This window comes from Ochotona princeps, chromosome X (genome assembly GCF_030435755.1).
Source record: "Ochotona princeps isolate mOchPri1 chromosome X, mOchPri1.hap1, whole genome shotgun sequence".
Taxonomy (NCBI): domain Eukaryota; kingdom Metazoa; phylum Chordata; class Mammalia; order Lagomorpha; family Ochotonidae; genus Ochotona; species Ochotona princeps.
Window position 1 is genome coordinate 1,597,141 of NC_080865.1, and position 26,697 is coordinate 1,623,837.

At 39.6% G+C, this 26,697-nt stretch overlaps 1 protein-coding gene across 8 annotated transcripts in view; it reads left to right on the plus strand.

The window, feature by feature from the left end:
- Positions 1-26,697, plus strand: part of REPS2 (RALBP1 associated Eps domain containing 2) — a 238,279-nt gene that overhangs the window by 147,744 nt on the left and 63,838 nt on the right. For 3 of the 8 annotated variants that reach the window (XM_058658823.1, XM_058658826.1, XM_058658824.1), the window contains exons 10-13: positions 4,568-4,637; positions 6,624-6,677; positions 12,249-12,294; positions 16,194-16,330. In XM_058658823.1, the coding sequence (XP_058514806.1) occupies positions 4,568-4,637; positions 6,624-6,677; positions 12,249-12,294; positions 16,194-16,330 (307 nt within the window). The remainder of the gene's footprint in view (positions 1-4,567; positions 4,638-6,623; positions 6,678-12,248; positions 12,295-16,193; positions 16,331-26,697) is intronic. The other 5 variants (XM_058658827.1, XM_058658829.1, XM_058658828.1 and 2 more) reach the window with 3 other exon arrangements.

The following is a 26,697-nucleotide window of genomic DNA, read 5'->3' on the forward strand; positions in this document are numbered from 1 at the left end:
CAAATTTCCACCGTGGTCTCCACAGCCCCAGCTCTTAGCTCACCACTCTCCACCTCCTGTGATACCGTGCTGAGGCTTCACTGTTGTCTCTGCAACCTTTTTCCCACTTTCAGTTGGAGCAGGTCCCAGGATTAGGGAGACACCAGGTGTCCTATATAATTAGGTTGTTGGTGGTGCTGATCTTGTTGGAACCTGTTGGACATTAGGGTGCCACACGGACCTATTTTGGCTGGTACGATGCCACAGTTGGTATTATTTTCCTGTGGGACCAGTGCAATCATCATCCTCAGCAAGTTCTCACGAGATCAGCACATGCGCAGTTCACTATTGTCCCCTGCAGTCCCAAAACTATTGCCACAGTGCCCAAAATGGCGCCTGATGTACAACCACTAAGGTTCTTGATTTGCTGGCCGTCAGATCCGAGGGCTATCCCAGACCTGCCCTGGGTGGAACCCATAGAATGCCACGTCGTTGCAGTTTACCAAGACAGAAATGAGTTCACTCCCAGCTCAGCGCATGCTCCGTCCTCTCCCTTGCCCTTTCCTCTTTACACAAAATGTCGCCCAATTCAGCTCTAGGGGGCTGACTGAGCTGTGAAATCCACTCTGTTCTTGCACTGCCCGTCTGAGATCTGCTGCTCTGTCACTGCTCCTGGTCAAATCAAATGGACCAGCAGGACAGTTCTTTGTCTGGGTTCACCTCCCGAGCTCCCAGTGAAAGTACCTTCCCACCTGGTTGCTGGTGGAGTTTCGGCTGCTGTGGAGATCAGATCGCCGTGCTGGAGTATCAGTCTCTGTAACACCACACCATTGTGTCCACTGCTTTCCTGTGTCTGTCAGTCTCCAGGTACCCCTCTGCTGTTGTTCTGTCCTTTCCTACAACCTGAAATATGTCCTCTCTGCTTCATCCTGATTGAATGTTTTTCCATCTGTATAAACGTGTCCTTACCCTATTCCGCCATCTTGATTCCCCAGTACCACATTATTTTAATTACTATAAATTTATGGTGGCTTTTCAGTGAAAATATGAATATTATATAACTTTGCTCATCTTTTTCAACAGTGTTTTGGTTATTCTACCTCCTTTGAGTTTCATGTACATTTAAGAGAATCTTGTAAAATTATACCCCCCAAAATTAAAAACAATTACAGTGAATATATTGATCAATTTAGAGAATATTGACCCTCTCAATAGTGTTAATCTACTGATTCATGAACATAGAATGTCTTTCCATTTACTTAGATTTGTACTTTGTTTTTTAAAAGAGTTATCTATTTTTTTTTGGAAAGGCAGATTTACAGAGAGAAGGAGAGACAGAGGAATATCTTCCATCCGCTGGTTCATTTCCTAAGCAATTGCAACATCCAGAGCTGAGCCAATCTGAAGCCAGGAGCCAGGAGCTTTTCCAGGTCTTCCATGCGGGTGCAGGGTCCCAAGGCTTTGTGCCAACATCTACTGCTTTCCCAGGCCACAAGCAGGGAGCTGGATGGGAACTGTAGCAGCTGGGACACAAACCGGCACCCAAATGGGACCCTGGCAGATATAAGGCGAGGACTTTAGCCAATAGACCATTGTACCAGGCGAGGGAAAAGTGGGTTCCCCCTTCTTGGGTCACTATTCCCGTGGGAGGGCATGAAAACTAGGACGGGGGCTGGGATGGCTAGATAGAGAGGCACTCAACAACATCTGGGAGGGCTGGATGGTTGAGTTGGTTAGATAGAACTAAGCTTTAATACCCATTGACAAGTACCAGAGCCAAATGGGATGGGGGACAGACTGGTCTTCTGCTACACATACTGGCAAACCAGGGTAGGGGGCGGGCTTGGTGGGGGTTATTGTGGGTCGCCCCTACTAGGCTGCAGCTCCCACTGGGTGATGTAAGGGCCGAGTATGTGCTGGGCAGAACCAGACTGGACTGCAACACCCATTGGTTCCAGTGCAACTTGGGACTGAAAACAGAACCAACCCAGCAATTGCAACCACCAGCTGATCGGGGTGATGGACTGTGCCGGGCCCTGTGCTTGCTAGAACATACAAGAAACTAGTCTGGGAATACCTCAAAGTATCTTTGGAGATCTCCCCAATCGAACTGCTGGACTCAGAACTCTAACCAAGAAAAGACAGAAGACAGAACAGGACAATCATTCATCTCAGCTATATGTTGGCAGCAAATTATGGGGCAAACGGAGACTTTATGATGGACCATATCAATTGGTGGACGACCTCATCGAGCGAAACTGGCAGCGATTCATAACTGGAGAACTATTAACACCACTCGAGCACATATCTCAGAGCATGCCCCACATCCGGGACTTGGGGTGGGCGGGAAACCGGGTGGGGCTTCTCCCTCAATATCCCCCTTTACCTCAGATACGTGATGGAAACAATATGGACATAATAGCATTACCCACTTTCCTATCCCCCAAACCTTTTTTTTTTTCCTTCTTTTTCCTTTAACTGTAATTAACTATGTAAAGATTGTCAACAACAATACAATAAAAAGAAAAAAAATTAATAAAAAAAAAGTATTTAAAAAAAAATCTACATTGTTTATTACCAAATGATTTTTCTCCAAAGAGGTTTTGTTTATAGTAGAGGTGGGAGAATGCATGAATAATGAAACATGCTAAGATGCATTGTCTGCTACATGGAAGACAACATACTTTGAATAGGAAATTTTATGTGGAGGCTTCATTGTAGTTCCAACAGTGATCTGACTGAGGATTGTTAAATACTAGGTGAAGTTACCATCAAATGGGACTGCAACTTCATTTTTGGAGCAGTGTAAAAATAGGAACATGGTTATTTTCTCTGGGGTTGTTTGAATTCTGAGTGACAAACTAATCTTTGGAACACCAGACAGTTCTAGGAATTTAATCTCATTTCTTTTTCTTTTTTCTTTTTGGTATTTATCTTTATCTGGCTTTTGAGTGCATTTGAAATATTAAGCATGTCAAAGGCATTTGGTTATGGGTCCTCTTCCCATTCCTTTCTCCCAGTTCAAGTCCCCTTTCAATTATATTATTATTAAAGATTGATTTGAAAGTCAGAAAGAGAGATATCTTCCATTTGCTGGCTCATTCCCGAGATGGCTGCATTCGCCAGGGCTGGGCCAAGCCGAAGCCAGGAGCCAGGAGCTTTATTCAGGTCTCCAGCATCAGTGGCAGAGGCCCAAACACAAAAGCTTTGGCCATCCTCTGCTGCTTTCTCCAGGCCATTATCAGGGAACTTGACTGGAAGTGAAGTACTCAAACTGGCACCCCCATGGGATGCTGGCATTGCAGATGGCATCCTATGCCTAAACACTACCCACACTTTCAATTCTTACACAGCTTTCAAGAGTTTGTGATTATAAATACAGCATGAACCTGTATTATTTTAAATTTCATTACAGGCCTTAAAATGTATGCTTTTTAACAGCTTTATTTTGGTATAATTGATATAATTGTATATATTTAAAATGTTTTGGGATATATACATTATGAAATATTTATCCAGCATCATGCTGTTTTCTGAGTTTTGTTGCTGCTGAAAACACTTAAGATCTACTGTCTTAACAATTTTGAAATGTATTAGTCATTACTATTAATTATAGTTCGAGTGTACGTAGTTGAGAATTTATAAGAAATCAATTTATGGGGCCTAGCGTGATAGCCTAGAAGGCTAAAGTCCTCGACTTACATCTGCTGGAATCCAATATGGGTACTGGATCATGACCTGGTTGCTCCACTTCCCATCCAACTCCTTACTTGTAGTCTGGGAAAGCAGTGGAGGATGGCCCAAAGCCTTTGGAACCTGCATCTGCGTCTGGAAGAGGGTGCTGGCTCTTGGCTTCGGATTGGCTCAGCTCCCGCCATTGTGGCCACTTAGGGAGTGAACCAGTGGACAGAAAATCTTTGTTTCTCTTTTCCTCTCTATAAATCTGACTTTCCAATAAAAATTTAAAATACGTAATTTTTAAAAAGAAATCAATTTATAAGAAGCATACTTCAAACCACTTATCAATCCATACTTGATCTATTTGGGTACTTATTTGGTTAGTGTAAGTGAGGAGTTACCCATATGTAAATTAGGAGGAAGTTCTGATCTGTATCTCAATAACATTTTATTTTTCCACCAGATGAGGCTATTTTAATCAGGATTTCGCACCCTTTACATGACAGATCCTATAAAATGTTTGCATTATAGCGTCACTTGTCAGAAATTCTCTTGGTTTGTGAAAAAGCATGTCTAGAACAAGCTTGTTCTTAGCTGGATGAGTAAATGCTATGGAATCCTCTGGTTGAATCTCAATCCAAATTTAGATTTAATTCATGGTGTTGTGTGTGTGTGTGTGTGTATGCCTTGATTGATATCATTTTTTCCTTTGTGTAAAAATTTCAGTACATATTGATTTATACCTTATTGGGTAACTAAAAAATATAATATTGTTAAATGTTGACTGTTAGGGTTTAACAAAGACAGAAATATTTGCAAGAAATATAGCCTTTTAGTCATTTTTATTTTATGTGCACATCACTTATTTTCCATCTCAACCTGTATAATTCATTTACTTTTATTTTCCAAGAAGACAGCTATTAAAGAATTGGCTGACTTTCCTGCCCCTACTCAAGATGTGACTGGTGATGACAAACAAGGTATGGAAAGAATGGATTTTGTCCCTTTGAAGACATTGTCTCTCTGCTTTCTTATCCGCTTGTCTCAGACAGGCAGCTTTCAGAGCATGTGAGAGCACTTCTCTGCATGTAAACACATTTGGACAGATAAAACAAATTGTTGTCAGAAAACTATAGTTCCTAAGCAGGTAGTAAGAACTTAGGTGTCCAGTGCCCTCCAAGCCCTCCAACTCAGCAGTCCCTTAGTCACTGCTGACCCTCAAGCTACTCTGATGCCTTTTGTGGGGGTCTGGTCATGCGCATTAGGAAATGACTAGAGACCGAAAGGATCGAGAGCTCGTGCTGTTGGCAGATATGACACTAGACCATCAGTGCGGCTTCCCATACGGGTCTAATCCATGAGTAAATTCTCTTGCAGCTTTCTGGATGTATTTGTTTCTTAGTGACTTTGTCTAAATATTATAAGGAACCAGCTACAATGTGCTTATTGTACTGGGTAGCTGACAAACAGTTTAACAGAGTGTTCAGGGCTAGAGCTGCTATCCAGAGCAGAGATGAGTTGACCTTGGAATAACCGAAAGAATAAGAAGGACTTTCTGCTCCTGTCTCATATACTTTGGTAATGCTTTATCATGTACTAAGGTGTGTTCCTTTTTTGAACTTTTAGATGGATAATTTATTAATTTATGAAAACTGAGTATGGACTAGCTTAAGAGTTTAACCTCATTAGGGCCACAGTTTTTTTTATTGATTGCATTGCATTATGTGACACACTTTTATAGGCACTGGGATTCCCCCCACCCCTCCCCAAACCGTCCCCCTTACTCCTCACTAGGGTATTGAAGATTTCTCTGCACACCCCTCCTAAAACTGTTCACCTAAATTGTTGACATATGTCTTGTTAGAGTTATAGAGTTAGACTACCCGGAAAACAGCCAGGTTCAGCAAAATCATGCTTCAACGCTATAAACTGCTAAATACTAAAATGAAAATAGACACGAGACAGCTGAATAATAATCTATAGCCATTTTAAGGTGTATAGAACCTGTTTGTATATAAACTAATAATTGAAATGTCAATGAAGAAGTCACAGGATGTGGTTCAGAACTTGCATTCTTTTTTTTTTTAACATATTGGTTACTCAATACCATATCAATTAATTCCATAACGTTATAAACTGTTACTAAGGTGTGTTCTTACATACTGTTTTATTCAGTTCTCACAAAACTGGAGACTGGTGTGTTTTATCACCCGACATGTAAACATGAGCGAACTGAAGTTCAGGCAACATGAATCATTTGCTTAGTTAGCAAGAAAAATGACTAAGAGAAGAACCAAGATTTTTTGAGTCTCAAGCCAGTATTTATTTTTATCTGATACTGATTTGCTCCCCATGAGACAGAGAGGCTCATCTGAAGGGACTGAAAATCAGTAAAGCTATTTTGGACTTTATTGTTGAGACCCACCATTGATTCAACTTTGTAAAGGGATTCAAAATGAAGAAAAAGTTTTCCAGTAAGAAACAATATTTTCATGTTCTTTGTTTAAATACTAGGTTAGAAGAGGCAGGTGAAACTGGACGTTATCCACAAGAGCATTTGCTGTGGTCACGCTCCTAACTGCCGAATCTTAGTCTTGGCTGCACAGTGGAATAATTGGGCCAATTCTAAAAGTGTTGAAGCCTGAGGGATTCTGAAGCACTGATATGAGTGTGAAGAATGAATGAGGAGGAAATTCTAGGCACTTCGTGGTAACATTCCTCTTAATGCATAGAGGCACTTTCTAGAAGGTTAAAATAATCATCCTTCATCTTTGTGTACCCCAGGAAGTCTGTGTTGCTTTATTTAGTTAGTGCTGTAGTAGCCTCTAGTAGTTTGTAATGCCCATTTTTTTGCAAGTCACGTGAATAAAGAGCTCTGTTTTAATGTAATGTGTCTCAGAAATGAATTTTCATGGGTTTTCTTTTTCTCTTTTTTGTTCCCTAAAAATGAAACAAAAACCCACCAGCTTTGAAAAATGCTGTCAATGAAGCTTTACCAAAAGACGCGTCTGAGGATTCAGGTAGGAGGAAACCATTTTAATATACTCTCTGTAGAATTATTTCTAATTGGACAAAACAATTTCTAAAAGCTTGCTGCCTCTGTGACAGTGTGTCTGATTCTTTCCAAATATCTGTGTTTTGTTATAAGGGAGCCTTTTGGTTTTTGATCATTTTCCTCTTTTCCTGTCTGAGAATAAGATTTCTTTTTCAGTTCCATGCTTAAGTGTTGCCAAAGGATCACTCAGGTTGAATGTAGGGTCTTGTAACTAAGTATGAAATTGAGAAGATTTGGAGTTGAGATGATTTCATTCAGGTATGGTTTTTTTGGTTGTTATTTTTGCATAGTAAGGAATTAATGGGATTGACCAACTGGAAGCTGAGTTGCTTCGCATTTCTAAAGCAAAAATCTCAAATATTTTGCTATGTTCTACTTCCAGGAAGATAAGTATGTGTACTTGTGCATGGAGTGCATTCCAAGGACAAAAATTAAATTTGTGTTTGTTCAGTTTCTGGTAGTGTCATAATGTGTCTGTGTCTTTAGCTCTTTATTAATGTTTAACCAAGGTAAACCTAGCTAAAAATGAAGTGGCCATGGAAGACACTGTTATTTAGAACTCTGATTATGAGGATATAAAATAAGTTGCTGATTTGTTCTTTACTGTTGTCTCTTTTGTATATTTAGTAAGTAAATTATGTCTGTTGTGATTAGCTATCATCTTCTTCAAGATGATCAATATAGCATTGAGACTTATGATATGAGGTAATATTTCCCAGACACCTACGGCATTCAGGGTTTAAAAGAGAGAAGGGTTGGTAATGACTTGGAAGAAAGAAAGAAATTAAGAAAAGGAGGGAGAGAGAGAGAAAGAGTATATGGTTGATTTCAGGGATGGGGCCTGCAAATCTATTTTCAGCCAAATGATTCTGATATGCAGTCTCTTTCATGAGCTACTGACTCTAGAAGATGCTACAAAATAGAAAATTAAGACTGTAGATAATTCATAATTCCAAAAGTTGTGGAGATTCCAAATCTAATTTGACTTCTCAAACTGATTTTGATTCATTCATCATAGATGAAATGCTCTGTGGAGGCAAACCATTTGAGGCTAGTTTTTTCCAACTTGGATGTCTTGAAATAAACTAGATAAATTCCATTTTTTTATACATTTCATGCTGTGGTATTAACAAAAGCTTTTTATGCTTGGGTTTTTCAATTGATGATTGATTCTCTAGCAGCCTTTGAGGATCTTAGGTCTTCATATTCTCCCCGCCCCCCCCGCTTCCCCTTAGGGACTTTTGCATGATCTCAAATGTTCTGTGGAGCCTGAGCCTTAGATCTTATCTTTAGCCTACCTTTAGTGAATGGAACATGGCATCACCAAACATGATATAAGTCATGCGCCACAGTGTGCAAAATGTGTGTGAAATGATTTTATGTTGTTTCTTGATGATTCTGTGTTTTCAAGCTCATTCTTCCTACTGCTGCCCCTTTCTGATATGAGGAAATCCCTCATTTCAGACTATAAATGTCCCATACTCCCTTTCCTGGGAAGTATTTGGATTCCTCATGTGAGACACTAGAGTTTTATGTTGGTGATTTATAATTTTACATGTTTTTCCATGCCATTTGAATGGTTAATCTAAGTTCAATTGCTGCCTTTTGGAATTATTCTTAAGCTTGGTCCTTCATCCCATTCTCATTCCTTGGAAAGATGACATGCCTAGAGCATTCTAGGAAGTTGTCATTCTTCTTCTCTGTTTCCGGCTACCTCTGCCTGAATTCACCATACTGCGTGCCCTGGCCATCTTTGCAGATACTCAGCTGTACCAGAAGCTGAGTGTGATTATCAGGGACGAGGAGACTAGTGGAAGGGTTAACTACAATCATGGTGTCCACTGCCTGTATAGTTGGAAGGAGAAATCTCTCTGGGTCTTCCAGAATTGGTGGTAATAATGATTATGAAAAAATGGTGGATGACACATGAGATGTACTGTTATCAGGGAACTAAGACATTCCTTGTTAAATAATTTTCCATATGCCCTTTTGCCTTTTAAGATGGAGTTAATGGAATTTAGTTGCTCATTAGTAGAATCTATGAGATTTTTTTTAAACCAATACCCCATCTCAAACTTTACAGCAAAGCACACTGCCTAATGGGGATCTTTGTCTTGATGTTTCTGGGTTGGGGTGAAGTATTCTAGGTTAGTTTGTCTTTGCAGTGTCATCTTTTGATGACTGTTGGTGGTGATTCTAGTGGCTGTTCTTGTGCCACCTGTCACTCATGGTCTTCCTGGGGTAAAGCAATTCTCTCCATTACCTGCTCCCACTTGTACCTTCTTTACTGTCCTAGAAGGAACTAAATTTAAACAGACAACAATTCCTAGCCTGAAAAATTAGTAGCCTTAGTAGAATGTGTGTACTGTCGTTATGAGTGCTATTTTGCAATGCTGACATCCAAATAAGTTTTCAGAGTACCATGACCTTCTTAGCTGTCCCTGTGACAAAGGGGCTACATGCATATTGTCTTTCTTTTGGTGAGGAAACTGAAGTTCATGGAGGTAACAGCTGGAAAGTGTCATTGAGAGGAGGAACATGTAGGTCTCAGAATTCTCCATCACTCATCTACATCATCACCCCATCTGTTAGCTGGCCTGCCTGCCTATCTCTCATCAGCAGGATTCACCCACCCTTCCACACCCATCTTTACACCAGCAAAAAAGGCAAAGATAATAGCAATTGACCAAAGAATTAACGGTCACCATGGTCTGCTTTCGGGAACAGCATTTTAACATAGTCAAGACCTCTCCTGCTTAGATGTTTCTGGAAAGCAGTGGGCCCCCAGGGAGAAGAAGGACACAGCCAGCATTAGGCAGCCTTTTCAGGTGCATTTGCCCAGCTCTCTGGTGAGTTTTGCCTCCTGACCTCAGGGATCCCTCCTTGGCTGTGAGAGAGGCCCCATAAAGGCTGCCTTTCTTTGTTGGGTGAGATTTCCAGGAGAGAGAGAGAGAGAGAGAGAGAGAGAAAGAGAGAAAGAGAGAGAGTTCTTGACATGCTGCTGGGTGAGAGGGACTTGCATTCTTCAGACTTCCTGTGTTTCTCAGGGCTGTTGCTGTATTCCAGTTGGTTGCTGTGAGTGATACTTAACATTCTCACAACAAATCAAAATGTTTAAGTTGAGAGAACTGCATCTATACTGCAAACCAAAGTCATGTAAAGGGACTGCGTGCTGGTTGCTGGCTTTGTGTTTTGTTAGAATTTGTGAGGCTTTTCAGTCCTCCTTTCTGCCCTGCTTGTTTAATCCATGGATTTTAATGATGATGATCATCAATTTACCTTGCTTTTCAGCAAGGAGGTTTTTATATTTGAAATAATGCAGAGAATGGGGCAGTGTGGAAGAAATTCTTTTTGGAAGAATTTGTAAAATAGGTGAAATAGTTTTTCCCTATTCCTCAATAGTAGCACTTTTTCTATGAATTTTATGATGAAAATTTGCAATATTTGTAAAATATTAGCATAGATCCTGATTTCTAAAGTTGACTTCCACAAGATTGAAAACAACAAAGGAGCATTAATTTCTCCTGATGTTTCTCATTACCCTTCCCAGCTTAGGATGTGAAAGTAGGCTTCATAGGTGTAGGTAGTGAGGAACTTAGTTTATGATTTCAGTTTGATGGAGAGCAGATGTATGGTTGACAAAATATTTTACTTTAAGAAATTTATATACTTGAAAGACAAAATTACACACACACAGAAAGAGAGAGAAAGGGAGGGGAGGGAGGGATGGAGAGAGAGAGAGAGAGATTGAGATTAAAAGAGAAAGATCTTCCATCCTCTGGTTTACTCCCCAGATGGCTAAAAGAGCCAAAGATGGGTCAGGCTGAAGCAAGGAGCCTAAAACTCCATCTGGACCTCCCACATGAGTGGCAGGGGTCCACATACTTGGGCTATCTTCTTTCACTTTCTCAGGCCATTAGCAGGGAGTTATCTAAGAAGTGAAGCTGCAAGGACTTGGAATCCATGTGTAATGCTGATGCATCAGGTAGCAGCTTAACAACTACACAAAAATGTTGGCCTCAAATATTTTACTTTCTGCAATTTCTTTATTTGAAAGGCAGAATGATGAACACCCGTACGCACGCACGCACACAACTCTTGCATCTACTGGGTCACTCCCCAAATGGCTACAATGGCCAAGACTAGGCCACACCAGGTTTCCCACGAGGGTGGCAGGAGTTCAAAGCAATGGAGTTATCCTTGCTGCCTCCTCCAGGAGGGAGCTGGATCAAAAGTGGAACAGTTGGGACTGAAACTGGCACTCTCACATGGGATGCTAGTGTTGCAAACAGTGACCAAAATGCTGTGCTACAACACCAACCCCAATGTACTACTTTAAGATTTCAATCTATAATATTCTCTGACTGACTTGGTAGCAGAAAAGTGGGACAAGGGGCTGGCGGAGTGGTTGAATTGGCTAATCTTTACCTGCAAGCGCCGGCATCCCATATGGGTGCTGGTTTATGTCCTGGCTGCTCCACTGCCAATGAACCTTGTATCTAATGCAGTGTGTATCCCTGAGTGTGGCCTGGGAAAGAAGTGGAGGCTGTCCCAAAGCCTTGAGACCTTGTAGTCACATGGGAGACCTGGAAGAAGCTCCTGGCTCCTGGCTCTGGATTGGCTCAACTCGAGCCATTGTGGCCACTTGGGGAGTGAACCAGCAGATGGAGCATCTTTGTTTCTCTTGTCTCTGTGGACCTGCCTTTTCAATAGCATAAACAAACAAACAAACAAACAAACAAAGAAAAAGAATCTGGATACTGCACTGTTTACTGCATGTATCTTGGGTAATTTTAACCAAATGCGGAACATAGTATTTTCTTTTTTTTTTTTTAAAGATTTATTTTATTTTTATTACAAAGCCAGATACACTGAGAAGAGGAGAGACAGAGAGGAAGTGGAGCTGCCGGGATTAGAACCAGCGGCCATATGGGATCAAGGCGAGGACCTTAGCCACTAGGCCACGCCGCCAAGCCCTGGAACATAGTATTTTCTTATTAGAATGCTGCATAGCTCATTTCTGCTTGCTTTTAGGAGCTTTGCCTTCTTGTGGCCAGGCTCCTCTGGTAGTAGAATTACATTTTAAGAAAATGTGTGGACAGATTTCTTCCTAGCCTTCCTGGGAAAATGTTTCAAAATCTATTGCTAGTGTATCTTGATAATGCCGGGAACCCATCACAAACTTCCTAGTCTTTCATACTGGAAGATCTCCGTGAATCAGCCTAGATTTCAGAAGAGCTTTTCAGCATTCTGACAAAAGGAAAAATACACTGTGTTTTCTTCCTCCTTCCCACCTCCCTCCCTCCCTCCCTCCCTCCCTCCCTTCCTTCCTTCCTTCCTTCCCTTTTTCGAAGTTTGCCTTCAGCTTTAGGAATAAAATTACTAGTGAAAATGTAGACGCCGGCAAAGTTTACACACGGACCTCTGTGCTTCACATTTACCTGTTGATATTGTTCTGTACTAGCCCAGGTGCAACATATACACCTGTTAAACTAGACATGAAACCTAAACAAACAACAAATAATCTTTGTTTCAGCAACTCCTAAGGATTCCAACAGTCTCAAAGCAAGACCAAGATCCAGGTAGTGTTTGTTTAATTTCTGTTTTAATACCCTTTGTCCCCGACTCCTGTCTAGAAATAAAAACCCAGCGTCTCCTTTTTCTTTAGTCTGGACATCTGGGATGTGTGTCATTGCACTCATTGCACATGTGTTGTTGAACGCACAGTGCAGCTGCAAGCCTCTGGGAGTCTGTGGTGGTTAGGACTAGAAGGTGGGAAGCTAGCTAGAAGCCCTTGTCCTCTGGCTCCCTGAGAGGAAGTGGCTTGTGTGAGATGACTGAGAGAAAAGTAGTTATGGAAATAGGGAAATAGTTTTCAAATGTAATGCCTCTTCTTAGTCTCATACTTTTTAAGGAACCAGAGTCTAGTGGAAGAGGGAGAGCCAGTAAGGCAGAGCTGTAGTTGTTGCCGCACTTGGAGGAGAGGTGTAGAGGAGAAATGAAGATGGTGATTGAGTTTAGATATCAAAGAAAGTCAGTGGTACAGGACTCATTTTTCAACAATGGAGCTGTCATACATTTGTGTAGTTTTAGGTTTTACTTTGTTCTTAGTGGCATTTCTCCTCTTTAGCGTCTAGATATATTCCTGAAAAAGTGAATTTAAGTGTGTTTATACATTATGTGTTTGAATACCAACATGTAAGGAAGTGTAATCTTTTTGTAAAACATAGTTATACTTTAGTTTATTTTTAGGAGTCTGTTTTCCAAATTGCAGTTTTGTCTCCTTGTTCAAGAAGGTACAAATATCTACAATGATTTTAAAAAACAATATGATAATTCATTTTGATAGATAGAAAATGTATAATCTTTGGTCACCATATTAATCAGCTCTTTTGGGGGAAGCAATGAGTGATTGTTTTACAGATTATTCTAGCTGTGGGTTGTGGGGATGATAATACTTACCACCTTTCATAGTAGAAAAAAACACTTGAATTGCATATATATGCTTATATATATATATATATATATGCTTATATATATATATATATATATATATATATATAGATGTTAATCATACATTGAACTTTCACTTTTAGCTTCTCTTTCAGAGAGAATGTAATTGAAACATCTCATACATACATATTCATGCCTAGCTAAATTTATATATTATTATTTTAGTAATTGATCTCCTGGTATAATTTGAATGATTTTATTTTCACTATTTCTAATGGAGCCTTTACTGAGATCAAGAGAGTCAAATTATTTTATCCTCTCTTTAAAAATTTGCAGAAATGTAAGGGAAAATGCAAGTTAAAATCACTATCCTAACACTAATACATTAATCATTTCTCAGTTCCCTAATCATCTGTGTTATAATTGATTGTAGTTATTGAATTGTACTTATTTTTAATATTTAGTAGCCTTCCATATGAAAATGGATTATATATGGAAATAAAATAGAAATAAGGTATGTGGTATGGAATAGTTTGCTTAATTACATGTGTTATTCTACACTAGATGTGTATTTTTCCCCTTTTGCTTATTTATTTTTATCTAAATAAAAGAATAAAATTGAAATTGGTCTCTCATCTGCTGGTTCACTTTCCAAATGGCAGCAGCAGCCAGGATGGAGCCAGGCCAAAGTCAGGAGCCCAGATATCCATCTGGGTCTCCCACGTGGGCGGCACGGGCCTGAACACTTGAACCATCGTCTGCTGCCACCTGAGCTCCGTTCTCAGGGAGCTGAATCTGCTGTGGTATAACTGGAATTTGAAAGAACACTCTAATATTGGATGTGGGTGTCCTAGGCAACAATTTAGCCTGCGGTGCCACCACTATTCTCTTTCTTAAGTGAAAGATGTTATTAAAGCTGTACATAGCATAGAAAGTACTTTGATTTTCTTTTTAAAAAAAGATTTATTTATTTTTATTGGAAAGGCAGAGTTACAGAGAGGAGGAGAGACAGAGAGGAAAATCTTCTGTCTGTTGATTCACTTCCCAAGCGGCCGCAACGGCTGGAGCTGAGCTTACCCGAAGTCAGGAGCCAGGAATCTCTTCCAGGTCTCCCACGTGGGTGCAGGGTCCCAGTGCTTTGGGCCGTCCTCGACTGCTTTCCCAGGCCACAAGCAGGGAGCTGGATGGGAAGTGGAGCTGCCGGGATTAGAACCAACACTCATATTGGATCCCAGTGCATGCAAGGTTAACAATTTAGCCACTAAGCTACCACGCCAGACCCTGATTTTCTTTTATTTTCAGAGTTACCATTGTAAAACACAGTCCTTTCATGTCGATTTCTTTGATTCTGGTTGAAAGTATTAGAAAATTCCTCTGCTAGTTCCTACCTGCCTATCTTTGTTGCTAGTTTTGTTACAGGAATCATCCCAGAGTACCTCTCATGCCATTATGGTGATTTTTATTGAAGACTGCAACCTTGAAAGGCAGACAAAACTTGTGGCTACCACAGAGAAACTGGAGATACTTATTTAGGAGAATAAAAACTCACTAAGTAAAAAATAGCCGAATGAACAACTAAAGGAGCTTAATAATAATTGATAGGCTCTAATTTCCTGAATGCTACTCTAATGGCTACATTCAGGGACAGTTGTCTGAGATTAATATTTCTCTAGGACATATCTCTGACTCAGAAGTCATTTTCTGCTTTGACGGCAGATTAGCTGAGGAGTTGAATAGAACAAACACACACATCCCATTTGTGGTCAGCATATTGGGAATTGGTCCTTGAATCATCTGTGCTTAAGCAATAGACTAATGTATGGAATTGAACTAATTTAGAAATAAGTTGGTTTCTAAGTAATAGTCCAAAATATTGCACAATAATTTCTCTCCTAGATATAGACAGTATGAAAACATTCGAAAAATGCAATTTAAAAACCAGAGGCTGAAGTTTGAGTAACGTTTGTGTAACTTTTCAGCTATTATTGTTTAGCATATTATTTAGGTCTTATTCTTTTTTATGAATGATTTTTAAATTTTTAGAATGTTTTAGAAATTTACTTATTTTTAGTTTTTTAGTTTTTAACAGATTTAATATCATCAATAGATACAATTCTAGGAATGTAGTGATTTCCTCTCCCTCTCGGTTTTCTCCCTTCTCACTTTGTTTCATTCCTTGTTTCTTTCCCTCCTTTGTTTCTTCTAGTTTTTAAGATAACATATTTTAAAATTTACATTCAAATCAAGGGCTTAGTTCTCTACCAAATAAATAATTCCACAAGTGAAAGCAAAAGGATCTCGGTTTAGTGGGGATATAGGCAAGGTCTGTAGACAGCAGTTCAATGGAACGGTGATCATTTGGCCCCCAATTCCTTTTCCTTTAAATGTCATTATTGGAATTACAGTTCCAATAATGTTCCCTAGTAAATTGTGCTATGCTACAATTTGAGGACAAAGTTGAAGATTAGGATTTGGCTTTGGAAATTTCACAAAACCTGCATTTCTCAGGTGTAAGACAAACCAGAGCCTTCAAGCTTATCAATGTGTGTTTTCCTTTCGTAAATTTAATTTGTAGTATAGTCCTTTGATTATTTGGTTCTTGGCTTCAGCTTAGCTGTCCTAATTCCATATGTGGCTGTCATCACAGTTGAAAGTAAATAGGAGAATGGTTCTGGAATCACTTAACACTATGAATCCCTTCTGTTAAAAACATGGAAGTACCTAAGCTGAAAGGCTTATGTGTTATTTTTATTAAAAATTGTAGTAGAAATGGATTTTAATTTGCAGAAAGCTTTTGAGGGGGTGATAAATTTAGGTCTAAGAGACAATTAGAGCAAATTTTTTTTGAAAAGCCAATTCATGGTTAGATTTGGACAATTATTGTACATAGTGGCAAGTAGGAAAGAGCAGAATTTATGTCAGTCCTTTGCAGTCACTTTCATCTTGGATTTTGTGTTTCTGTTTCAACTCAACTTCAGAGAGTAAAACATTGCTATTTCCCTTCTGATCTCCGCTTATTTTGCTGCAGATCTTACTCTAGCACTTCCATAGAAGAGGCCATGAAAAGGGGTGAGGACCCTCCCACCCCACCACCGCGACCACAGAAAACTCATTCCAGAGCCTCCTCCTTGGATCTGAATAAAGTCTTCCAACCCAGTGTGCCAGGTGAAGTGCCCCTTCACTCCTTGAGTCCTTCCCTTTCCTGCTGGAGCCCCTGGTTGCATGTCTGCTACAGAGCTCTTTGTGAGTCCCAGGAGCAGACTTGGGTGTTTTGCATACTGAGAAGGTCTTTACGTTGCTATGGCATTCTTGGGTGGCAAAAGAATTCTAGACAAATAAATAGCACGTTTGTCTGGAGTCTTGCCCACACTGGCTGTGGATCAAGAATCATAAAACTTTCTACCAAGAGGACAAAAATGCTTCTACTCCAACAAAGTTCACTGAGTATGTGGCTTGAGTCTTGCTTTCTGCATCATGCAGTGGGCAAACAAGACCACTGTCATTTCCTCAGATGCTTATGTAGTTCTTCTGTGAAAGAGCTTGGTGAACAGTGTTGGCCCTAGCCTTCTGCAGTTTATCTTTGTGGAGAAGATACTGTAGTATGCAGTGCTTAGAGTGGGGAGGTGGTCTACAGATCTAACTGACAGGTGGTTGGTGGAGGTGTCTATGCTAAGGGTCCCCTCACATGGGACTTCTCAGAATGGGAGTTCCTTGAGTTGATAGATGCACAGCTGCACTGGAGGGGAGGGAGGCCTCAGGGGTCTTTGTGAATCAGGAGACCTCCTACTAGGGAACCTAAGGAACAGGTGATGAGAGAACTGCTGGTGCTTTATTGGAGGTGATAGGATTTGGTAACTTTCTAGGTGTCATCGGGGCAGCAGCACAGAACTTGCCACCACCCCTTGTGGGCAAAATGAAAGTTCAATAATTTCTCGAAACTTTTTCTGCATCTCTGTGTGCTTTTAACTCAGACCAGCCTCAGATGCTAATGATTAGCAGATTGTTATCTTTTATACTAAAGCAAGAAAACACTCTCCTTGGCTCGCACGTTAGCATGACCTCTGTGTCTGGGCAGAGCTCAGCATGTTGTATTTGTTCTAATATAGTACTCTCTTCACAGTAAAATTATAGATTGTTTTTTAATATACTTCAATTCTCGATCTCTGTGAAACTTGATTCTCTGCAATGAGGTCATCAGACAAAAATTTGCCTTAAATTGCCACCCCATACTTTGATCTCCATTCTGGCACGATTTCATAGGAACTAGTGTTTAGGCTAGGAATAGCCACAGGTGATGATTCTATAAAATTTCACATGGCTCATGGACTATGACTTAGAGTGTATTTATATGGAAGCAGGAAGATTGAAGCAACTGAGAAGCTATCACAATACATTTCCCATGCAAATAGGGAGGATGGTAATGTGTAAGGGCCTCTTGGGCTGTGTGACCCAGCAAGGAAAGGCCAGCTGTGTCTTGGAATAGAGCTTCTATGGTGGCTTTTACCATGTGGCATCCAATAGTGGAAGAGCTGACACTGAATTTGGAGCTCACCTCAGCTGCTTATGAACTGTTTCATCTTCAATAAGTAGTTTGATCTTTTGGCACCTGAGCTTCCTAATCTGTGAAATAGGGCCAACACTCCATAGAGTAGAATGGTTTTGGTGAGCTAAGCATAGTCCAAATGGCACTGTTTGATCCAGAGACCTTTTTTATTTTTAAAGATTTATTCATTTTTTATTACAGCCAGATATACACAGAGGAGGAGAGACAGAGAGGAAGATCTTCCGTCCGATGATTCACTCCCCAAGTGAGCTGCAACAGGCCAGTGCGCACCGATCCAAAGCCGGGAACCTGGAACCTCTTCCGGGTCTCCCACGCGGTTGCAGTGTCCCAATGCATTGGGCCGTCCTCAGCTGCTTTCCCAGGCCAGAAGCAGGGAGCTGGATGGGAAGTGGAGCTGCCGGGATTAGAACCGGCGCCCATATGGGATCCCGGGGCTTTCAAGGCGAGGACTTTAGCTGCTAGGCCACGCTGCCGGGCCCCAGAGACCTTAATAGGCCCATATTCTCATGGTTTGCAAGTTCCAGGGATTTCATGTCACTAGGGACGTCCCTTGACCCACAGTGAACAAATCTGTGATGCTTATTCACAGTTCCTTAGAAGTCTCAGAGACGGACTAAATAGCCAATTTCCTGCCATAGCTTTCCATTAACTTGGCCTTTTCTTGAGTTTCCCCACACTCAAATAAAATATCTATTCTCGAGTCCCTGACCCATAGTCTACTTTAGGGAGAACCTGAGTTAAGAGAGCTTCCTTCCATGTCACCCATGTTAATATGACTTCAAGATGAAAAACATTTTGATTTGACAGATTTTCTTTTTTTTTTAATCCATTTTATTGTATTGTTGTTGACAATCTTTACATAATTACAGTTAAAGAAAAAAAAAAGGTTCAGGGGGATAGGGAAGTGGGTAAGACTATTATGTCCATATTGTTTCCTTCATGTATCTGAGGTAAAGGGGGATATTGAGGGAGAAGCCCCACCTGGTTTCCCGCCCACCCCAAGTCCCGGATGTGGGGCATGCTCTGAGATACTTGCTCAAGTGGTGTTAATAGTTCTCCAGTTATGAATCGCTGCCAGTTTCGCTCGGTGAGGTCGTACCACCCTGAACGTGCCCGATCTCGTCTGATCTCGGAAGCTAAGCAGGGTCGGGCCTGGTTAGTACTTGGATGGAAGACAGATTTTCTAATGAGAATTCTTATAATAGTTCAGATAAACCCGAGACTTGGGCAAAGTGCAGTGACATGGGTGACATCTGTCTTTATAGGCAAATTCCACTATCTGCAGTACAGCTTTACACAAATGGAATTTTAACAACAGTTTAAATTTAGCACACAATATGAGCATATTTCTGAATGTGGAAAGCTGGTGGCATCACTACATCTACTTTGTTTCCATGTTGGTTAATTCTCATGGAAAATACAGAAGTCTAAGTTTGAATGATGTAGAGTTTTAGCGTGTTGCATGTTGGCAGGAATAAATTGTTGAAATTCTGATAAACGTAGAAGCACAGAGTCCATGTGGAGTGGAAGAGTCCATTGATGAGAATTTTGACCCTGTTTATGTGGTGAATCATTATAGACCAGTAGGGTCACACTGTGCTTTTCCATGGCCACTTATTTCCAGTTACCCATCTTTCTATTTTCTCATGGATAATGTATCATCCCACTTAATGCCTGTGTGGTTACTGTAATCGACTGTGTATTGGTGTGGAGTTTTTTTCTCTCTCCCTCTTCTTTTCCCTTCTCCATACTTTCCTTTCAAACTCACTGGCTACCCCCTGTCCCTACTTCTTGCTCCTTTTTCACTCTTTCAAGCTTCTCTCACTATTTTCTCTGTATTCCCTTTACCCATTTCCATATCTTGTGCTACTTTCTGCTTCCCTTTCTTCCTTTCCCTTTCCACTTTGCTTTTGCTTCCTCCACCTTCCCTCTTCTCTCACCCCAATCTCTGATATGTGTGAGCCTCCCTTTGCCAGGTTGTCCTGCAAGCCTACTTTGCTCCAATCATAAACAAGGCAGATTAGTAATGATTTCATATCTATATCTTTGTTTCCATTTCCGGTGGTTTTCTGTGGCTAAATTCTACACAGAATTGTATGGTCAAAGGCTATAAACATTTTAAATGTAGATATATGTTGCCAAGCCATGGTTTAGAAAACCTGTCAATTTACCCAGTTGCTAATATTGTCTGTTTCATCACATCCTTGCCAACACGAGTTAATGTTCATCATTTTAAATCATTACGTATATGATAGGCAAAAAAATATGTGTTTGCCTGATTCCTAGTGAGGATAAGCATCTTTTCCTATCATTGTTAGCCAGCAAGGATTCTTCTTTTATGGGTTCCTTGCTCTGCAGAGTTAGACTGCTTCTGTGGCTGCACATCCCTCTAAATCCCACATCCTACCCACTTCCTGCCTTTCCTTCTGTCAGATTTATGGTGTAAGATAACCTTTTTTTTTTTTAACAATACAAGAATAAGGAAAGAAAAGAGGGGGAGATATTGTGAGATGAAACAAGTAATGAACCTGCACTGAAAAGAAAGATAAAGTGAAATGCATGTTTTAAAAATGAAGGTTTGTGGAGAAAAACAGAGTGAAGGTAAGTTGCTAAGGCAAGTTGACCTCCAGCAGAGTGATAATATGGAGAATAAGTAGGCTGGACAGAAGATGCATAGAAATAAGAGTGAAAGAAAATAAGGTGAAAGATGGGATGGCTGTTACAAAATAGGAAGTTACAAATAGAATAAAATACTAGAATCAACCAAAGGAAAGTCTACAGATTCTTAGTTTATTGTTCAAGTAGGATCTAAGGAAATGATTTGGAAGTAGGTGACACTAATGCCTTCAAATATATGAAAATTGTTATGAATATGGAAAAAGGCACAAAACAATGTTTTAGAATATAAATTTATAAAGATGAACAAAGACAATTTTAGAAAAATAGAACAAAAATAGAACTTCAACTTTGATATCTGTAGAATGTGAACATGTGATTTACAGGAGCCTAGACTATTCCAGGGCTCCAAATGTGGGAATAAAACCTAAAACACATGTTTTCACTGGGACAAGGTCACATAAGCAGATTACTGTATGTCATAGGGAGATCACATTTGTAATAGCTGATGCAGGTCTTGGAACCATCCCCTCAGAGTCCCACACATGTATTGTGTCTGAGAGACAAAAATGTGCAAGGAAGTCTTGAGTCAGTGATGATGCAAGTGTGAAAACCCCAGATAAATTAGTCAAAATGGAAACTTGCTTTGTGATGTTTCAATTTTATAGCTCTACATTTATAGCTATGAAATATCTATTATGGTTGACATTCCTTTATGAAAAATAATGTTGTAAAACTGGTCCTTTCTAGACATCAGCCTTCTTTTCCTCATTGAAATAGTTGTTATCATAAAATTATGTTGTGCATAGAATTTTTTCTGTTCCGATGGGTAGGATGAGAATTCCTCTGCTTTCAGTCTTGACACTGATCCACCTCTTCTTAAGGCCATGTCTGAGATTTGCAATGAGGTTTCCATGGAAATGGTTAAATAAAACAAAACTAAACAACAACAATGAACAAACCTTAGTTCTGCCCCTGCCATGAGGTCCCTGTTGTAGCCATTGAACACCCTGGCAGATGGAGCAGAGCTTGTCTGGAAGAGACACAGCCATTCACACCGGGAAATTTCGTGACTTTCACTCAAATCTAACAACGAAAGAGACTTTGTCCAATAGATATAGTTAGCTTCCAGGCCAGCTTTTTCTACTGCATACCATATAACAAATACGTTGCGATCTACATGTCAAGACTATTGTAATGGCTTAGCAAGACACGCCCGTGCATAATGTCTGCCAGTAAGGAGCTGACTTCTGATCTCTGCTGTAGATATGGTGATAAAAACTTATTCCATGGTTAAGAAAGTATGATTTTTCTATATCATAGACTCTTTTGAAGTTTTTGTATAGAATAATGTGTGTGAACTATTTGGAAAGTGGAGATAAATGAAGTAAAAAAGGTAACAGTGTAGAATATACATGTTTGTAAATGTATAGAGAATTCAGGAACAATACTCAAGAAACTGGTAATGATAACTTTTGAAAAATAGTGTGACTGGGGACATGATTAGGATACAGACTTTTATTTTGCTGAACAGTTATTTGTATATTTTAAACTTTGCCTCATTTACAGATATTGCCCATTACAAACATTTTGCTTTTCACTCTAGTTATAATGATGGTACCTGGAAGTACCAGGGATGTCTTTCCTTCTGGGTTTACCTGTCTCAAACTTACCATTCTGTATCTGGCGTATCTTGAGGACCATCTACTACCACTTGCTGGAATGCAGTTGAAATGGCAGGCATTCCATAGCATTCTTTAAGGCTCAGATTTAATGTTTAGATTCATTTTCCGAGTTTACATCCAACATTGAATAAAAGACATTCACAGTAATAAACTTTGGCCATACAGAAAACTCTGGTGTTAAAGGTTTTCTTATTGTATTATTTCTGTAATATCTATCTGTTTCCTTTTGCAATATGATAGGATTTAAATATTTAGTAGGGCAATGGGATTCCTGCCCCACTGTCAAACTTTTGGGTGTACATTGCACAATCAGATAAAGGTTCAGTTTGGCAATCTGGACAATTTGTTTAAGTGAATACTTTATTGAGACATAATTAAAATACAGTCTGTGAAGTGAGCAGTTCACTGGCTTATACTGTATTCATAGTGTTATATCAGTGTGCCACTCTTATCTACCCTCCTCTCAACCAAAGAAACTCCATAGCCTTTATCAGTCATTCTCTATTTCGAGCTCCTCTTCTCCCAGCCGTTTGTGATCACTTAACCTGTTTTGTGTTTCTGAGGATTCACCTCTTCTGCGCATTCCATATTAGTGGGAATCATAAAATATGTGGTCTTTTATGATTGGCTTCTTTCACTTAGCATATTGTTTTCCACATTCACCTATGTCTTTCATGCATATATTACTACTTTATTCCTTTTATGGAAAATATTCAATTGTATGGAGAGGCCACATTTTATGTATCAGCAGATGGACATTTTAGCCATGTATACATTTTTGACATTGTCAAGTAATCCTGCTATCAGCATAGTGTTTAAGTTTTTATGTGAAAATGTATTTTCCTTTCATTTAGATATATTTATATGCATAGGACTATACATTGAGCATATTGGTGATCTGCTGAACTGTTTCTGGAAGCAGTTGTACCAGTTTGCCATCTTGCTAGCACTGTGTAAAGATTCCAATATCTTTATATTCTCAAAATTTGTTATCTATTGTTATTTTTTTTTCTTTTAGTGATCTTAGTATGTGTGAAGTGGTAGTATGGCTTTGACTTGCATTTCCTAATGGCTAATGATGTTGAATATCTTTTCAAGGGCTTATTGGCATATTTAGTTCATCTTTGGAGAAATGCATGTTCAAAATCTCTTCATGGTATTTAAATTGGATTCTTTGTATTAAAAGGTCTTTACATGTTTTGTATACAACTCACTTTTTAGATATGTGATTAGTAACTGCTATCCTTATTCTCCTTTTCCTTGTTTTGGATGGTGGTTTTTTAGTCACAAAAGGTTTTAATCTTGGTGAACTCTATCATTTTCTTCTTTCGTGTGCTTTTGATGTCTTATGTAACAAATAACTGACTAACTCAAGATGATAAATATGTACTCTTTTCTTCTAATAGTCTTACAGTTTCAGCTCTTTAGGTTTATGATTCATGTTGTGTTAATTCTTCTGTACCGCATGAGACAGGAGTCCAAATGCATTTTATTTTATTTTCATTACAAACTCAGATATACAGAGAGGAGGAGAGACAGAGAGGAAGATCTTCGTCCGATGATTCACTCCCCAAGTGACCACAACGGCCGATACCATGCCAATCTGAAGCCAGGAGCCAGGAACTTCCTCCAGGTCTCCCACGCGGATGCAGGGTCCCAAGGCTTTGGGTCGTCCTTGACTGCTTTCCCAGGCCACAAGCAGGGAGCTGGATGGGAAGTGGAGCTGCCGGGATTAGAACTGGCGCCCATATGGGATCCCGTTGTGTTCAAGGCGTGGACTTTAGCCACTAGGCCACGATGCCGGGCCCAGTCCAAATGCATTTTTGTGCACATGAATATCTAGTTATTTCAGTATCATTGTTGAAAAGGTTATTGATTCCTCCTTTATCTTGCCTTATGCTCTTATTAAAAATCACCTCATAAATGTAGATGTTTACTTCTGAACTATCAATTCTATCCCATTAATCTGGTTATGTATCCTTATGTTGGTATCACCGTGTCTTTACAATTATAGAGTTGTGGTAAACTTTTGAAATTTCAAATTCTGATTTCTCCTACTTTTTTCTGAGTTCCTTTACTTACATGTGAAATATAGGATCAATTTATTACTTTCTGACAAAAATAAAAACAGCTGTGGTTTTGGTAGGGATTTGTGGGTTAGTTGATTAGTCTTGCTATCTTTTTTTAAGATTTTATTTTTGGAAAATCAAATATACAGAGAGGAGGAGAGACAGAGAGGAAGATCTTCTGTCCATTGATTCACCCCCAAGCGGACAAAATGGCTGGAGCTGCGCCAATCTGACGCCAGGAGCCTGGAGTCTCTTGCAGGTCTCCCACGCAGGTACAGGGTCCCAAGGCTTTCGGCCGTCCTCGACTGCTTTCCCAGGCCACAAGCAGGGAGCTGGCTGGGCAGCAGGGCTGCCAGGACATGAACTGGTGCCCATATGGGATCCTGTTGTGTTCAAAGTGAGGACTTTAGTCACTGTGCTACCATGTTGGTATCTTAATAAGGATAATTCTTCCAATCCATGGATGCATTTCTTTCAGCAATGTTTTCTAAGTTTTAGCCACATAATTTTAAGTATAATGTTGTATGCATTTATTTGTTGTTTATTTTTAATACTTTATTCTTTTTTGTGCAATTCTAAATAGAATTTTAAAAATCAATTTTTGAAGTATTTGTATTTAGTGTGTAGCAAATCAATTAGTTTTAGTGTATTGGTTTTGTATACTATAACCTTGTTGAATTTGTTGGTTAGTTGTCTGGACACATCCTTAGCTTCTATAAAGAGGTAAGAGATATACTCCTTGTTGAACTTCTAACTGCTCAACTAGTCATGTAGTTACCCACACATTAAGGAGGCAATCCCTTTTAGTGTTTGAATAATATCAAGAGAGTTATTATTGAATGTTTACATTCAGTTTTTACTTTCTTTTCCCTCATATGTGGAACTAGTCTATGTGGTGCCATTTGTCAACTTTAGGTTGAATAACCATTATCTGAAATACTAAACCACATGAATTTGGAATATTTGGATATACATAATGATCCAGCTTAAGTATGGGAACCATCTATTTACAGAATTTGTTAATGTTTCATATATACTTTTTACACATAATCATAAGATAATTTTATACATTTTCTAGCACACCTATGTTTTGACTGTAACCTGTCCTATGAAATCAAGTGTGGAATTTTTCCAATTGTGGCATCATGTGAGCAGTCAAAAGGTATCAGACTTTAGCATTTCCAATTTTAATTTTTGGATTAAAGATCCTCAACTTGTGGTTTATACTCTAGCTATAAAATGTCCTCTCTGTTCTAGCTTGGCTTGCTACTGCATTAATAGCACCATATATGATGGTAATCATAGCTGATAAGAATTTGAGTCTTCCTTGAGGAAGAGGACACATTTTTTTGTATTTTTTTAATTAATATTTAGCATTATGTGACAGTTTCATAGGCTCTGGGAATCCCCCCACCCCTCCCCCTCCCCTCCCACCTGGTGGATTCCTCCACCTTGATGCAGTATTACAGTTCAAATTCAATCAAGATTCTTTCCTTGCAAACATATACCAAGCATGGAGTTCAGCTACTTATTGTCCAGATGGGTTGAACAGTTTCTTGGGGAGACCATTTCTGGTCCGAAGGTAGAGCTGGTAGAATATCATCCCAGTCAATTAAGAGTCCCAATATAACATCAACAGCAATTTGCAATATTATGGAATTGACATGGTTTTGAGTAACCAGTATGTTAAAAAAAAAAAAAAGTCCTAACCACAACCTATGATTAGCTCATTGACATCTCAATTTTAGTTTATATACAGGACCGGACCGGCTGCTATATACCTTAAAATGGCTATAGGGTACCATTCAGCTGTCTCGTGTCTATTTCATTTTAGTATTTAGCCATTTGTTGTGTTGAAGTATAATTTTGTTGATCTTGGCAGATTTTGGGATAATCTAGACTGGCTTGTAACTCTAACAAGATATTTGTCGACATTTAAGGTGCAGAACATTTTTTTGGGGGGGAGGGGGTGTGCAGGAAAATCCTCAACACCCTGGTGAGGACACACTTTTTTTAAAGATTTATTCCATTTTTATTACAAAGTCAGATACACCGAGAGGAGGAGAGACAGAGAGAGGAAGTGGAGCTGCCGGGACCAGAACCAGCGGCCACATGGGATCAAGGCGAGGACCTTAGCCACCAGGCCATGCCACCAAGCCCAAGAGGACACATTTAAAGCACTTTGCCTGCATTTCCATGAATCCTCACAAACTGTGAGGTAGATAGTGTATTATTCCTATTTTACTAATGCAGAAACAGAGGTACAAAGGTTAGTTTACCCAGGATCAGGGTGCTTATAACTGTTGGTGATAGGATTTAAACCTGTGCAGTCTGATACTAGAGCCTACACTCTAGCCTCATGGTACCCCACTTGCATTTCTTTCCATGCCTACTTAGTCAGATATTTAGTAGGGGTATCTGTTCAGCCACCTCTGCTGAAAAGTTGAGTCCTTAGGACTGGGCAGGTGACAAAATGCTTTAATTCCTTTTGGTCATAGGCCTTTACCCTTCCATTGAGGATTGAGGACTGACAAAATCAGAGTTAACAATTGACTATGGCTGCATTCAGTGTCTTTAAATCGCTGGGAATGGTTTTGA